At 43.9% G+C, this 16,611-nt stretch overlaps 1 protein-coding gene across 1 annotated transcript; it reads right to left on the bottom strand.

The window, feature by feature from the left end:
* Window positions 1–6,486: 6,486 nt before the first annotated feature.
* On the bottom strand, window positions 6,487–16,138 carry LOC137535941 (trypsin-like). Its single transcript, XM_068257835.1, has 4 exons — window positions 16,110–16,138; window positions 14,446–14,699; window positions 10,965–11,101; window positions 6,487–6,636 (listed from the first exon to the last, which is right to left on the bottom strand). The coding sequence occupies exons 2-4, from the start codon at window positions 14,693–14,695 to the stop codon at window positions 6,487–6,489; spliced, it is 537 nt and encodes a 178-aa protein (XP_068113936.1). The 5' UTR covers window positions 14,696–14,699; window positions 16,110–16,138.
* Between the last annotated feature and the right edge of the window lie 473 nt (window positions 16,139–16,611).

Raw genomic sequence — 16,611 nt, 5'->3', positions numbered from 1 at the left:
TAGCTATATGCGGGTATCTGGCCGCATAACCCGGGTACCCGCGGATATCCGACGGATATTCAGATCCGGGTAGTGAAAGTAAGGAGATGATGTCATTGAGCCAATCAGAGGGCTCCCAGCAGAAGCCCTAGCAACCAATCACAGAGGGGAACCCTGGCCAGCCCCACCTGATCTCATTGAGCCAATCAGAGGCCTCCCAGCCTAAGCCATGGCACCCAATCACAGAAGGGAACCCTGGCCAGCCCCCCTGTATACAAAGGAGGGCTGGCATGATGAGACAGATTGTCCTTGCTTGTGTGGATGGCTGGCTGCTCACTGACAGACTTGCTCCAGTGCTGTTGGCTTAGCAAGTGCTGTATACAGTGATAAACCTAAAGCTTTGAGTGCTAAACACCTTCACTACACTATTGTTCTATTGTTTTTTTTTTAGCTAGCTCGCTTGTAATTGTTTGATTTCATGCACTAAGTTAGGTCCTGTCAGTGTCTGTGTGTGCTGTGCAGGCCAGCAGGACAGTATAGGGAATAAGCGGATTACTATGTTATTGTATTGTAGTTAGTACTGCAGTTAGTTGTTGTGGTGGGTACACACGGTGCGTTCCCGCACTCGATTTCCAGCTCGATTCCCAGCGACTCGATTATTTCTGACATGTCCAATTTGCGTTTCGATGGATCGTTAGGTCGAATCGCATGTAAAATATGCCAAATTGACCTAACGATCCATCGAAATGCAAATCGGACATGTCAGAAATAATCGAGTCGATGGGAATCGAGCGGGAAATCGAGTGTGGGAACGCACCGTGTGTACCCACCGTTAGACAGATAGTGTGCACTGTCTGTCCTCTACTCTGCGGTCTGTCACTCCGTGCTGATTTGATTTAAAGTCCAACCCCGACTTTATTAAAGTAAAAGTACCCCACATCATCTGGTGACATCATCACGTATAAGTTGTACTATGTCTGCTGGCACCGGCAGCCGGGGGAGGGGCAGCAAGGGCAAGAGGGGAGCAACATTACGGCCACCCTCAGAAGGTCTGCCGTGTCAGTGTCGACCCCAGCGGGCAGCCTACCCTCAGTCAGCGAGCTTTTCGCTCCAGGCGCCACGTTTGAATTCAGGGCTGTTAGCTGCAAGGAGTTTGAGGAGGATGTTCTGGGTTTTGAGTGTTGAGGAGGGATGAGCATGAGGAGTTCAAGAGGCTGAAGCAAGCTGGCGCTGGCTCCCACCGCCACGGTGCCACAGGCCACTGCTGCTGATACCACCACCTATATTCAATCCAAAACACAATTGCGGTGTCATTTTTTGGAGATGTCTGGGCTGAAAACTGTCATGTCCTATTTGTGCGGTTGGACTTTGGACACAATGTGGGCTGCACGACCGTTCGACAGCTTTCTGGAACCTATCCTGATGTTAATAATTTACAGGCCCTTTTTTTTTTTTCCAATTTATGTTAACAAAATAATAAATGAGTGTTTCCCTTTAAAAAAACATGATGCTACATGCATCATTTACCCTAAAAACCCTTTTTAAAGCTATTTAAAGGGCACTTCCGGTTTTTCTATCCGGGTACCCGAATAGGTCGGGTATTTGCGGGTAATTTGGTCGGATACCTGCAAGGTCAGATCCAGATACCCGAATAGGATCTGGGTACCCGGATCCGGATGGGTTTTAAAAAGTACTACCCGAGCATCCCTGTACGGTACCCCAAAAACAGTGCGACACGTTTCACAGGCCCAGCCTATTGAAGAAATTCTGTTTTGTCCCCACTTTTATTGCCTGATGAAGCAGGCTTGGCCTGCGAAACGCATTGCACTGTTTTTGGGGTACCGTATAATAAATGTATTGATTTATATGAAGACAGGATCTCGTGTCTGCTTTTGGGAGGCAAGCCCACCACTTCCTCCAAGCAATTTTTACAAATTTTATTGACTTTTATCCTGCTGGCGCCTCTGTTCTACATACAAATAGGGAGACAGTTCAGAGGGGAGTCAGAGAGGAGTAGCAGGACACAAGTTCCTGAAAGAAGCAGGGGGAGCTCGTTGTCAGAAACAGCTGGTGGCAGTGTCCGACACCATGTATCGCCACCTATGGACAGCCAGCCAACATGCCCTTCAACATCAGCTGCTGACGCCACCACAGTGCCATCACCCCAGGGGGGCTCAGCGGTGTGGACATTTTTTTGTGTGTCTGCCTCAGATATGAGCAATGCCATCTGTACTCTCTGCCAGCAAAAATTGAGCCGTGGAAAGGCCAGCACCTGCGTAGAAACGACTGCCTTATAAAGGCACATGGAGAAAAGGCACAAACTGCAATGGCAAGACTACCTGAGGAAAAGTATCACACAAAAGCAAAGACACCCTCCTTCTCCTCTTCCTCCTTCAGGTGCATCATCTTCAGCCACTTTCTCCCTTGCACCTCCCCAATCACAGCCACCCTCCTCCACTCCGCCTCTGTGCAGCGGACCTAGTTGTGACACCTCCACGGCTTGCAGGCAGGCCTTCTGCCACTCCCTCTCCTTCTCCTCATAATCCTCCTGCTACATCCTCTTCGCTGTTATCCTCCTCCTTGGCTGAGTGGCAGTTCAACTCTACTGGTGCTGCAATCTTCTCTCCAGCTACACAGCCCCAGCTCCCCAGGGCCTATGCTGCATACCAGGTATGACGGTGTCACTCCATCCTAGACATGTCTTGCCTCAAAGCAGAGAGTCACACTGGAGCAGCTCTCCTGGCTGCTCTGAACAAACAGGTGGATCGGTGGCTGACCCCGCACCAACTGGAGATCAGCAACGTGGTGTGTGACAATAGCAGCCACCTCATTTCGGCTTTGAATTTGGGAAAGTTGACACATGTACCCTGCATGGCACATGTGCTGTATCTAATAATTCAGAGATTTGTGTGTAAGTACCCAGGCTTACAGGACGTCCTGAAACAGTCCAGGAAGGTGTGTGGGCATTCAGGCAGTCTTACACGGCCATGGCACGCTTTCCCGATATTCAGCGGAGAAACAAATTGCTGGCTTGATTTGCGATAGCCCGACTCGCTGTAATTCAATGCTCCTGATGTTCAACCGCCTGCTACAACAGGACAAAGCCATCAAACAGTATCTCTACAACTACAGTCAAAGGACATGCTCTGGGGAGATGGGAATGTTCTGTTGAAGTACTGGATACTCATGCGAAAGGCTGTTTGAGGAGGTGACAAAGATGGTGAGTCGCAGTGAAGGCGCCATCAGCGACTTGATTCCAAATGTTTTCTTCCTGGAGCGTGCCGTGCGTAAAGTGGTGGATCAAGCTGTGGAGGAGCATGAACAGGAACAGGAGGAAGAGTTGTGGGATCAATTCTCAGCAGAACCAGATGATTCCTCAACACCTGCGGCAGCACAGAGGGGGGAGGAGGAGGAGGAAGAGTCATGTGGGGAAAAGGAGTCAGATGATAAGGAAGGTGTTTATTTACTTTTTGTTTTTGAGGAGGAGGAAGAACAACCGCAGCAGGCGTCGCAGGGGGCTTGTGCTGTTCAACTTTCCCATGGTATTCTTCGTGACTGGGAGGAGGAGGAGAACTTACCGGACATCACTGAGGAAGAGCAAGAGGAGATGGATAGTTCGTCTGCATCCAAATTTGTGCAGATGGCGGTTTTCCTGCTGTTCAGCCTGTTGAGGGACCCCCGTATAAAAAAAAACTCAAGGGGAATAAGCTGATTGCTGATTCTTATTGCTAAAAGGCACCCCTCAACAGCTCTTTAGAGAGCTAATCTTGTTCTTGTGATCTTTTTTTTTTTTGGCCCACTTGCATTATATACAGCCCTGTCAGTCAGTCGCAGCTGGCCTTTGGCCCCTTGGTGGTATAATTACTACTGTGCCAGGTGCACATTGTAATACTCATCACTGCATATACCTGCCAGTTGTTCACTTTGGTGCACCCATCTACCTACGTGAGCATATGCAGTGTCACTGTGCCTGTCTGGTACCTGTCTGTGTGTGACAGGTGCACATTATAATACCCATCACTGCATATACCTACCTGTTGTTCACAGTGCACCCACCTACGTACATGAGCGCACGCAGTATCAACTGTGCCTGTCCGGTACCTGTCTGTGTGTGACAGGTGCACATTGTTATACCCATCGCTGCATATACCTACCTGTTGTGCACAGTGCACCCACCTACCTACATGAGTGCATGCAGTGCCACTGTGCCTGTCCGGTACCTGTCTGTGTGTGACAGGTGCACATTATATTACCCATCACTGCATATACCTACCTGTTGTTCACAGTGCACCCACCTACCTACATGAGCGTATGCAGTGTCACTGTGCCTGTCCGGTACCTGTCTGTGTGTAACAGGTGCACATTATAATACCCATCACTGCATATACCTACCTGTTGTTCACAGTATACCCACCTACCTACATGAGCGTATGCAGTGTCACTGTGCCTGTCCGGTACCTGTCTGTGAGTGACATGTGCACATTGTAATACCCATCACTGCATATACCTACCTGTTGTTCACAGTGCACAGAAACGTACTGTGTATCCCCAGCATTAGGGTTATGCACAGCTGGGGGAGGCTTACGATTAGGCACCACCAGGGTGTCTTAGGGTTAGGCACCACCGGGGGTGGTCTAAGGGTTAGGGATAGGTAGAAGGAGGGTTCTGTGTGAGAGCATGGTTAGGTTTAGTAGTAATAAGACAAACTTTAACTCTATTTTTTTCAATCACCTAAATCAGTAAAACTAAAATACCATTTGATTGATGGAAAGATATTAAATTGGACTTAAAAAAATCAGTCACTAACATTTTTCTTAAATGAAAATACTGTATATGATTAAGATTGCAACTAATGTTTTGTACTGTTTAAAGGGACTCCGAGCAGTGCAGAAACCATGGAAAGATGCATACCATTTTGAAGCTTTCTCCTCTTTCCAACGATATATAAACCGTCGCCCTACGCCTTTTAGTTTTTGCTATTTTCGCAATCAAAATCACGGCTGCCGCGATTTTGATCGCAAAAATAGCGAAAACTAAAAGGCGTAGGGCGGCATTTGATATATCGTTGGAAAAAGGAGAAAGAGAGCTTCAAAATGGTATGCATCTTTCCATGGTTTCTGCACTGCTCGGAGTCCCTTTAATTTACATGTTATTATTGATAGTTTCTGCTAAATGTCAGACGTAAAAACGATTAAACATAAATTATGTGTCTCTGGAATAATAACAATTGTTAAAAATGAATGTTAAACAATGTGATAATTTAAAACAAAATGTATTTGCAAACCAATATTTGTATACCTATTATTGTAAAATAAGAAATTTGGCTGTATCCTGCGCCCTTTTTTCATAGCGCCTCTATTTCATACACGCTATTTGGGAGCCATTTAATTTCATTTCATTCATATGTCATTCTACTTATTCATTCTTTTACTCTGTTTTAGTGGGGTTTTTGTTATCACTATAAACAATATTGTCTATTATTATGTATTTATTTAATCGTTATTTTTTCCAGTTACTTTTTATGATGAATTTGCCTATTTACTTAATCTTTATGTATAATTGCATTTTATAATGCACTTACTTACATGTGTACATACCATATATACTGATATCATTGTTCTTGTAAGTTTCATTTCATTTTTCACACTCAAACAATTTGTTAATAGGGCACCTGTATTATTCTCAATTCAGTTACTTGTTTTTACTGATCTGAGGGCACGGACTGCAGTCCCTGAAATGCATTAAAGTGGACCCAAATTAAAAATACAAGATTTCAGAAATAAAATCTATTTCCTAACTTATAATAATAAATAGCAGCCTTTTTTCAGCTGCATGATAACAAATATAAAATATGTTACATTTATTGGAGGAACCCCTCCTTACCTTTCATATTGCCAGGACAGAATGATGGAGGAGATAAAAAAACAAAAACAAAACACAGGCTGCTACTGATGATGTCACAGGGGAGGTGATCTCAGCTTGTGTGAGATTTCACATAGACGACACCCCTGTGAAGGAGCGTAGCTGATGACAAACACACCCATGATCTAAACCTCCTACTAAGCTCAGAAGTAATGGCTGCCACCTGTATAATCCTAGTTATTAAAAGAGAAGAGTGAAAAGCATGCATTGAAATGCTCATAGGCTTGAAGGAGTGTTTATTTATCTTTGTATGTGTCAGAGTGGTGCAACTAAATATTTTAAATTAAAAAAATGTTTGGTTTGTGTCCGCTTTAACTTTTAGTGTCCTACCAATACATTTATTGTTACCTCATATATAGGTGTTTGTCCTTAGTTTTGGTATTTATTGATTGTACATCTTTTTTATCATATATATGCTTGTTATAAGACAGTTGAATCATTTAGCTATTATGCACAATCAAATAGTGCTACAAATATTTAATAAAAATAATTAACGCTTTTTTTTTCTTTCTTTTTTTTTATTCACACAATTTCAAATGAAGATGTACATTTTGAAGAACACTAAACACATAATGTTGTGGTTGTTTAGTTGGCAGCAACAGTGCTGGAGATCCAGGAGTTGTAGTTGGAGACCCTGGTGTAGACACCAGGGTAGTTCCTCAGAGCGCAGCCGGTTCCCCAGGAGACAACACCCTGGAGCTGTCCGTTGCAGACCACGGATCCACCAGAGTCACCCTAAGAGATGGAAATAGACCATTAGAGCTTAGGAACATTACCAAAAGTAATACCTTACACAAATAATACAAACACAAGAAGCACCAAACTTTGTCTAGGTTTTAACATATTTGAGAAGGCCTCCGGAAAACTTATCTTGAGAAAATATCATGTTTTTTCTATATTATATGTGTATTTATAAAAGAGTACAAAAATATGGAAGATGATAGAAGGAATATACTTATGAGAAATGTAATTGAGCAAGTACAGTAGATGATAATGTGGCTCTGGACGTTCATGCTTTTTAACTTGGCGAAATGGTATGCTTTCAGGGATTAATTTTAATTGAATGTTACCATCTGACATTCCACTCAATGAGAATTTGTTTCCCTACCCTTAATTGCACAGTTATCCAACCTGCATGTGTCCCAAAGTAATGTCATCTATGTACAAATCAGTACACAGAACCGCATAGCTAGGAGCTGCCATTGCAGGGATGTTATTTACAGGGCCGGATTTGTACTTTTTGCCGCCCTAGGCCAGCAGTCATCAGCCGCCCCCCAACTAAAGGCATCCCCACCAAGCCCCCCCCCCCCCCCCTTCCTTTCCCACACACACCAATATACAAATGCAAGCCCCAAACTCTTTTCCACAGCAAAAACAGAACCATAACTGATACTACGTAAAAAAAATCTCTTACATCTCACCACTCCAGTGCTTCTGACTAAGTTAGGTCAGCACACCGTCATCGCAATGCAGTTTGTCGTTTTATTGACTAAATCAGCACAAGCTTGTGCTTACATGACTTATGCAATAAAATGAAAAACTGTATTGTGATGATGGTGTGCTGACCTAACTTTGCTTGTTACTATTGACATTTGGGTGACATGGCTTAGCACCCAACATTCAGGCAAGGAGTGCCACTCCAGAAACTTTTGTGCACCATTCCAGCTCTGCTTCCCTCTTTGGTCCAATAGGTTTGTCTATTTTGTGACCATGGCCGTGGGCGAGTGTTTCCGTACTGGGCAAAAAAGTACCATGTATGCCCAGTGGAACTAAAACACTTGTGTGCAGCTTTTTTCCTCCATGCACAACCATTTAGTTTGACTCGGCATGTGCACACCTTACTTACACATGCCAAATACAAATGTGCTCACCCACGGTCACTTTTGTGCACTGAAGAAACCTATTAAACTAGAAGGGGACCCAGCACTGGAAAGGTGGGGTATCGGAGAATAGGGGAAGTCTCTGCACTATCCAGTGTGTTGTGTGTGTATGGAAGGAGAGACTTATGAATGCAGTGAGTATAAAGTTAGAACTGAGGGGGCAGTCAAGGTGAAGCAGTTACCTGGAGAAATGATGGGTGGAGGGGGGGTATAAGGATGGAGAGAGGCAATTAGAACTGAAGAGGTGGTTAGGGTAAGGAGAGATCAACTAGGAATAAGGATGAGGAAATAAAGAATAGAGGGGGCAATCAGAACTGGGGAGTGTTCAGGGTGAAGAAGTCAGCCAGGGCAGGGGAAGGTAAGAATGGAGGGGTTAGCCAGGGACGGTGTTTCCATAGGGGCAAACTGGGCAATTGCTCAGTGCCCTAGAGCCCGCTGCTGAACCCCCTATGCCTCCTAAAATGCGTATAGTTGTTACCAGTGCCACTGCTGAATATTCATGGCATATTGCACTCACCTGTCCAACCGGCATGCACTCCTTCCTCCATCTATGTGCTGCATCCTCACGGGCACCTCATATCCCTGACCTGATGGCATGTACATACTCACATGCTCAGGGCCGGGCCGAGGCATAGGCTGGAGAGGCTCCAGCCTCAGGGCGCAGTGTAGGAGGGGGCACAGAATTCATTCAGCTGTCATTCCTAATTGTGTTTGAAGCAGAAAGAAATAAGAAAAAGGGATACATGGCAGTGACTGCAAGCCAGATAACTACATATTAAGGTGTTGGGGAGGTTGTGGGCCCTGTGGCGCCTCTTAGTCTAATAGCAATCAGTGTGTGATGGCTGGGGTGGCAGGGATGGAGGGGCGCACTTTGGTGTCTCAGCCTTGGGTGCTGGAGGACCTTGTCCCGGCTCTGCACATGCTGCCGGTTCATGGAGATGAGGCACCTGCGAGGACGAAGCACATAGATGGAAGGAGCGCATGCTGGTTGGACAGGTGAGTGCACAGTGCTGTGAGTATGAGAGTACTCTGCAGAGGCTCTGAGGGACCACTATTCACTTTGGGGGAGAGCAATACTACATGTAGGAGGAAGAGAGGCATGCTGGGAGCTGTGATGCCTCTATTGAGGTAAAGGGGCATGCTGGCAGTTGTAGTGCTGCTATAGAGGTGAAAGAGAATGCTGGGATCTGTGGTGTCAAGTGGCATGCTGGCAGTTGTAGTGCTGCTGTAGAGGTGGAAGGAAATGCTGGGAGCTGTGGTGTCACTATAGGCGAAGGGGCATGCTGGCAGTTGTAGTGCTGCTGTAGAAATAAAAGGGAATGCTGGGAGCTGTGGTGTCACTAAAGAGGAGGAAGGGAAGGAAGGAGCTAATACTGTTTTAAGTCTGGTGGGGGAGGAGGATGGTATCAGGTCACCACATACATGGCAGTAAAACAGTGAAAGGTATTACCAGCAGGCACATCTGTTCCTCCAGGCAGCGTGATATCTCCTTTCTTATCTGCACAGGGGAAGGCTGCACTGAAGAGCCATGCTTCTCACCATGTCACGTGTGAGCTCCAGTCCTGAAGGTGTTACTTCCCGGAGGAATAGAGGAGAGAGAGTGAACTTTGTTTGCTGCAGCATCCCTCCTAAACTGTGCGGGGAGATCTCGCCCTGCAACTTCCGTCAAGCCACTGTTACTTGTGCAGCCACGCTGATCAGATCAGCTGATCAAACTCATCTGTTCCTCTCTTGTCTCTGTTTAGCCGCCGCTGCACACACTCAGGACTGGGCTGCAGCGTGCAACGCAAAGCGACTGTGGATGGGACTGCCATGTGTTTCTACAATGTCTGTATCAATGTGTGTAGCCTCCCCACCCGCCCTTAGCAATTCCCCGCCCTAGGCAGCGGCCTAGGTTCGCTTCTCAGAAATCCGGCCCTGGGTATTTATAAACAAGCTCATTTGAAAAGCTTCTTATTGAGAAACACTCTCCCCTTCTACTTATAGTCCCTTTGATTGCTGTGAAGAAGCACTCTCTGCTTTGCTTTCTCGCCCTTATAAAAAGCTGTAATAAATTAGAAGACAATTTAAGAATATCGCAACAGCAGTGCAACTTATACGCCGTGGAGTAGAGGAAAACAGAGTCTATAAACTTCTTCAAAACCTTAACACCATTTTTTCCTAGACGTTTTCATGCTGTATCGACTGTACTTCCCCAGGAAATATATCCTCTAAATAATATATATATATATATATATATATATATATATATATATATATATATATATATATATATATATATATATATATATATAATTTTATATTTCTTTTACAGGAATTGAACACACATTGGATCACACTCTATCTACTACTGACCCTTCCTGTTTATTGGTGACAGAAACTAGGTCATTTTTAATTATTTTCCCAGATAGGGATAGAGATTATAAAAAAGACACAAGTGAAAAAAAAAACAGATGAAATCACTATCCACAAATAGAATGTTTCTTTGCCTGGAAATGTTGAATGTATTTATCTTTATGCATGCGGATGTTTTGCACGTGACATGGTTGTACAGTGTTTTGGAATATGGATGGTAAGAAAAAAAACTTAAAGTGGATCAGAGATGAAAAACTGACTATAACAAGTAACTTGTCTATATATCTTATCTAAAGTTTAGATAGTTTACACAGCAAATCTAGCTGCAAACAGCTTTCATGGAAAATGATTATTTCTTCCTGTGATACAATGACAGCAGCCATGTTGTTTGTAAACATTACACAGAGGCAGGCTTATCTGTATCTTGATCACTAAGCCTGTGAAAAAAAAAACTAATCCCCTCTCCCCCTCTTCCCCTTTGCCTCTGAAATCAATGGCTAGTAATACCTCCTCCTCCTCCTGCCCAGATTGAGCTCCCATGAGCCCTTGCTACTGCCAAGGCTTTCTGAAAACCTGTGGGTGTGGTTTATTTAGTTTATAGGGAATTAGAGTATTAAAACAAAAACAAAAAAGTATTTGGCTTGAGAAATGCTCTATAAACAATAGGAAAGGAACACAATTATGCAATGAGTAAAAGTTCACCTCGGATCCACCTTAAGCAAAAAGTACTGTATACCACACAAACATCCTGGTGCAAGCTTTTGTTATGTTAATCACATCTTAGATACTTCACATTCACAGCTACAAGGGAATGATAGGGTAAATTACCTGGCAGGAATCCTTGCCGTCCTCCAGATAGCCAACACAGATCATGTTGCTGGTGATCTGGCCGGGATAGGCGCTGCTACACTGGGCAGAGGTCAGGATTGGAGCGCTCAGACACTGGAGCTGGTTGGGCATGTTAGCTAGAAATAACATCACATTTCAGTTAGAACTATATTTTTTAATTTTACATCAGTTACATAGCACTATATGTGGCATAGCATTAAAATGGCAGTGTATTACTGCTTGAGGCTTTCAGACTCATATGCAATTATCTTTTTTTCCTGAGTTTTCTCCTTGGTGATTTTCAAACTTGTCAATAAAATGCCTTTTACAGTAAACCACCAACAAGCAAAAAAAATTACTTAGAGTAATTTTGATAGTACTTTTTCACCTACTTTTTGGTACTTTTTCGATTGCAGGATGCTGAAAAGCTATTCTAAATCGAAGATGAAAAATTATATCCTAGATAGAGAGAATATACTGCGCTCCAATGGAATTCACTTATTAAATCACAGATAGGGGCTCGCAGAAAAAACAGCAGGTCACTTAACCTCTCATATACCAATAATTCCAATTGATTCACTGCGCTTCCAATACCCTATAAAATCAGAATAAAACCGCACATAGTGCAAAGTATTGTCTAAAAACACTGTAACTTGCACCCCGTGCTTGCACTCCTGGGGGTAGTGCCACCACCGAAAGAGGAAACCAGCGTCACTCTCCCCTCGTGAATGCACTTACCAGAAGCGCATCTTGAATATCAGCATATCACAATCATCCGGAAGTCAGCCAAGGAGGACCCGATTGTAAAAGATGACATCCAACTTTATTAGACACTTTATGCAGGCCGACAGCAGGTACCTACGCTCCGCACCATGGATAGAATGAAGCCGCATGCCACCAAGCCGTCCTTCCTGCTCGCGATCACGTGACGTCAGCACGTACACCCTTGACTCCGCCCTACGCCTTTCGTCACCAGTGAGTGACTCATTCAGGGGCCCCTGAATGAGTCACGCACTGGTGACGAAACGCGTAGGGCGGAGTCAAGGGTGTACGCACTGACGTACCGTGAATCGATTGAAATTATAAAAATTATATCCTAGGAGAAAACTCAGGAGAAAAAGTTAATTGCATATGGTCCTCTGTGTTCTTTTATCTTGATAGTTTATGATGACACTACCATTCTGACTTTGTTGTGACAGCATCAATAGGACTATTAAAATCATTGCATGCCCTTCTTTTTAAATACTTCTGTTACTACTTGATGGCTATTGCCTAAATTTGTGGCTTTCGAACAAAAAAATAGCCATGTTGCACTCCGGTAGTGTGTATATTTAAAGGGAACCAGGGACGAGGGTAAGCCTAAAAATGGTAAAAGATGTTATACATACCTGGGGCTTCCTCTAGCTCCATAAGCCTGGATCGCTCCCACGCCACCATCCTCCGCTGCCTCTATCGCTGGTACCGGGTCCCGTCACTTCCGCCAGACGCGACCAGTTGTACGCATGCACAGGGAGCGCACTGCGCTTGTGCCGACTGGCTCGACTGTCCGAAAGTACAGGGCCCGGTACTGGTGGACAGGGGCAGCGGAGGACGATGGCGGCGTGTAGAGAGATCCAGGCTTATGGAGCTGGAGGAAGCCTGAGGTATGTATAAATCTATATCTTCTTCATCTCTGGTTCTCTTTAAAACTACATCCTGATATTATAATTTAACAAAAATGCACTTATGCTGGGAATACACGGGTCGTTTCTGGCACTCGATTCTGCGCCCGATCGTTTTGCTGCTCGTTTCCCACTCGATTCTCTTTTCTTCCGCTCGTTTTTCTTATCTTTTTTTCAATTCACTTCGATGACAAATCGAGCGGCAAAACGTTCGACCGGTGATCGGACATGTAGGAAATGATCAAACCATCTAATCAGCTCAAAAACTACCTGTGTATCCCCAGCATTAGATCTTATACTATTTCTAATAGATTAAAAACATCAAATTGGGTATTGACAGTAAGGGCTCCACTGGAGCAGAAACCGCACTGAATCCGCAGGGTTTCCCCGCAGGCAAATCGCACGGGGAAACTCTGCAATAGGAAACTATGGCGCCTCCGGCTGAATCGCTTACCCTAGCGATTCGGCCAAAATTGGCCACAGATTTCGCGTGGGAGGCTGCGAATCCCATAGCCGTGCATGGCACGGCTTCTGGGATTCGTCTGCGATCCCGCTCACCCGGAAGTGCCGCCGTGCAGAGACGGGACAGGGTCCTTCAGCACCCAAGGCTGAGACACCAAAGTGCGCCCCCCCCATCCCTCCCACCCCAGCCGTCACACACTGATTGCTATTAGACTAATAGGTGCCCCAAGGCCCCCAACCTCCCCAACACCTTAATCTCTAGTTATCTGGCTTGCAGTCACTGCCATGTATCCCCTTTTATTATTTCTTTCTGCTTCAAACACAATTAGGAATGACAGCTGAATGAATTCTGCGCCCCCTCCTACACTGCGCCCTGAGGCTGGAGCCTCTCCAGCCTATGCCTCGGCCCGGCCCTGCCGCCGTGCGTCTCACTGACGCGTGCAGCAACAAGTGGAAATGGGCCCTGGATAAAGATACTTGAGGAGTGGACCACTACAGACAGACACTATCTAGCTATACTTAATTTTGAAAAAATCATGTAGAGTTTACATTCACTTTAAAAATAAAATGTACTGAAAGCTAGAATTATATAAACAAAAACATAAGCCAACTGGTTAAAGCATGAAATACAGAGCTTTAAATTAGAGGCTAGATAGTAGCACCTATTCAGTTCCATATATATTTATATCATTCCTTTATGCTGCAGTTGGAAGATTCATGAAAAACAAGAATGATATCAAGATCAGGGATGGTCGTAGTCAGCCAACTTCGTTACGCTGGAAATACGCGTAGTTTTACGCAATTACGCTTTGCCAAACTACGGCTTCGAAAACAAATATTCGCTTCGTATGCATTTTGTAGAATACGCATTAAAATACGCAATTACCCGTAGTGTGAAGCATAGTGTATGCGGATACTTATGCCCATATGCAGAAAATTGTACACATTAATTTCTTTATAAATGCATACACTGGGAACCCTTCTATGCGTACATTCCCCTTTCCAATGCGTAAATTTGTATGAATACAATCGCATGCGGAAAATTAGACGCGAGTGACGCATTCGTAGTTCACTACGCAATACACATGTTAACAACGCATAGTGGGCGTAAGCTATGCATAACGGTACTTCGCTATGCATAAATTCGTAAGCGAAGTTTTGAAACTTCGCCTATGAACTACGATGCGTAGATGCGAACTACGATGCGTAAATTCACACTGGTGTAGTTTCTGCTCATCCCTGATCAAGATGAAAATTTAAGAACTCACAGACTAAGAACCCTTTTATATTAAGATAGAACATGTTGATGTCACCAGGGCAGAAGAACTGGGAAATTATCTCTGATTTTTGTTGTGAACTTCCACTGCTCAGGGTGTTGCCCCATCCGGAGATCAGACAGCTGGTGCCGGCAGCAGCACAGCCGGTGGGCAGAGACACAGCCTTGACGTAGGAGTTGAGGGTGGCAGGAGAGGCCAGCTTGACCAACATGATGTCATTGTCAATGGTTCTGGAGTTGTAGCTGGCAGGTCTGATGACCTTGGCGGAGTTGATGAACTGCTCGGTGCCCTCGGTGGTGGCAATGTTGTGCCCTCCCAATCTCACCTGCATGCTCCTGTTTAAGTTAAAAGAAAGAATGAAAATTCCGAGTTATTAAAATGGAGAATAAAAAAATAAGATTAAAATGTTCAATAAAAGTAAAATAGATTGACTTGCTGCAAAAAACTTGCATTTAAATTGCACCTTGGTGGCCAAGCCAATTTTAACATTTTTCACAAGCACAAGAAAACAAAGATTGCAGACTGAAATGTAGTTATAAAACAACTCGTAATCTATGTACTTTCAAAACAGAGAGCCTATATAATTAAAGTATAGTTTTGTTAATTTAATATGGCACATGATCATTGCATAAATATTTATTGAATCAATATTTTAATTAAAAATACACTTAGCCATGCTTATAACGGCAACCAACTCTCCCATATTGTATTAGTTATAAAATACTGTATATCTTTTATAAAAAAAATTCTTAAATATATCTCTATATGAGATTGTGTTTAACCACTCTGCGACTGCCTAACACAGATTGGCGGCCGCAGAGTGGCTCTGTTGTTCCTCCAGGTCGCCAAATGGCATCATCTTGTGAGCGCAAGCTCCCTTCACTGTAAACACGATCAGCCTGCCAGCGGCTGAATTGCACTGGCAGGCTGTTTTTTTATTTATATAACAAAAATGATTTATATAACGATGACATTTTACGCAGCGCTGCACTGAGTACGGCCTTGTCCCTTAACTGTCCCTCGGAGAGGCTCACAATCTAATCCCTATCATAGGCATACAGTATGTCTATGCCTGCATCATGTAGTGTATGCAATGTAGTGTAGGGCCAATTTAGGGGGGGGGGGGATACATATATACAAACATTTCAATCTTTATTTATAAATATAAAAAAACTAAAAATTGCATCAGCAATCATATACCACCAAAAGGAAGCTCTATTGGTGAGAAGAAAAGGGGGTAAAATTCATTTGGGTGCGAAGTTGTATGACCGAGCAATAAATAGTTAAAATTGTGAAGTGCCGAAAAGTAAAAAATGGCCTGATCAGTAGTCACTAGGGGGTATAAACCTCTCCTTATGTGGTAAGTTAATAAAAAATAAAATATTTGATATAATTTGCAATGCTAGTGTGCTAGGCTCAGACCTGGGCCAGACCACTATATGCATTGACTATGTATGTTCTCCTTGTGCTTGCATTAGTTTCCTCAATGCACGTCAGTTTCCTCCAATATCTGAAAGTCTACAAGTTAGTTAGGTTCCAATAAACATTGGACATACATCTAGGGTAGAATTTAGATTGTTGAAAGCTCATCTGAAGGCCAACAAGTGACATGACTGTATATGCTACTAAGTCCTGCAAAAGATGTCAGGGCTATATAGATGCTAAATAAAAGAAACCTCTTTTTTTTAACATATTAGCACTTATCCAAACAAAACTAATTAAAACTAAAAACAAAAATAACTTACACCTTGTAGCAGTGAGCAGCGGAGACCACCCACAGGCTGTTGATGACAGAGGCACCGCAGAAGTGGTATCCGGAGTTCAGGGAAACCTGGTAAGGCACAGAGTTGGTATATCAGGTGTATATACAGGTGTATCCTCCGACAATCTTGTCATCGTCGAGGGCAGCTAAAGAAAAAAAGGGACTGAATTAGGAATGCTAACTCTATAATGTTAAGTGTCTCTTGATGTTGTAGTACATCATACCTTTTTTTTTTTTGTACACAACAAAGGGGGCATCTTTAAGACACACCTCCAGCCATGCCACTGTCACACCTCCAATCAAGCATACAGCAAAAAAATCATGATCATGTAAGTATGTAAATCAAGATTAGCAAATATTTTACAGTGGGCAGAGCAGCGAGGATTGCCAGCGATTCCTCAGGCCCAGGCTACTGCTTCTTCATTCAGCTCCCCTCAGGCCAAAGGTTTTGGTCCATTGCCACCAGAACCTCAAGACAAGAGAGC

This window comes from Hyperolius riggenbachi, chromosome 10 (assembly GCF_040937935.1).
Source record: "Hyperolius riggenbachi isolate aHypRig1 chromosome 10, aHypRig1.pri, whole genome shotgun sequence".
Classification (NCBI taxonomy): domain Eukaryota; kingdom Metazoa; phylum Chordata; class Amphibia; order Anura; family Hyperoliidae; genus Hyperolius; species Hyperolius riggenbachi.
Note: the sequence above shows the minus strand (reverse complement) of the source record. Positions and strands in the feature narration are given on the sequence as shown.

What these genes read in the sequence shown, in the direction of transcription:
- LOC137535941 (XM_068257835.1), bottom strand. Translation starts at nt 14,695, where the DNA reads ATGCAGGTGAGATTGGGAGGGCACAACATTGCCACCACCGAGGGCACC. An exon ending in CAACACCCTGAGCAGTGGAA is followed by an intron (nt 11,102 to 14,445) that starts GTTCACAACAAA and finishes TGTTATTTCTAG; the next exon opens with CTAACATGCCCAACCAGCTC. An exon ending in ACGGCAAGGATTCCTGCCAG is followed by an intron (nt 6,637 to 10,964) that starts GTAATTTACCCT and finishes TCCATCTCTTAG; the next exon opens with GGTGACTCTGGTGGATCCGT.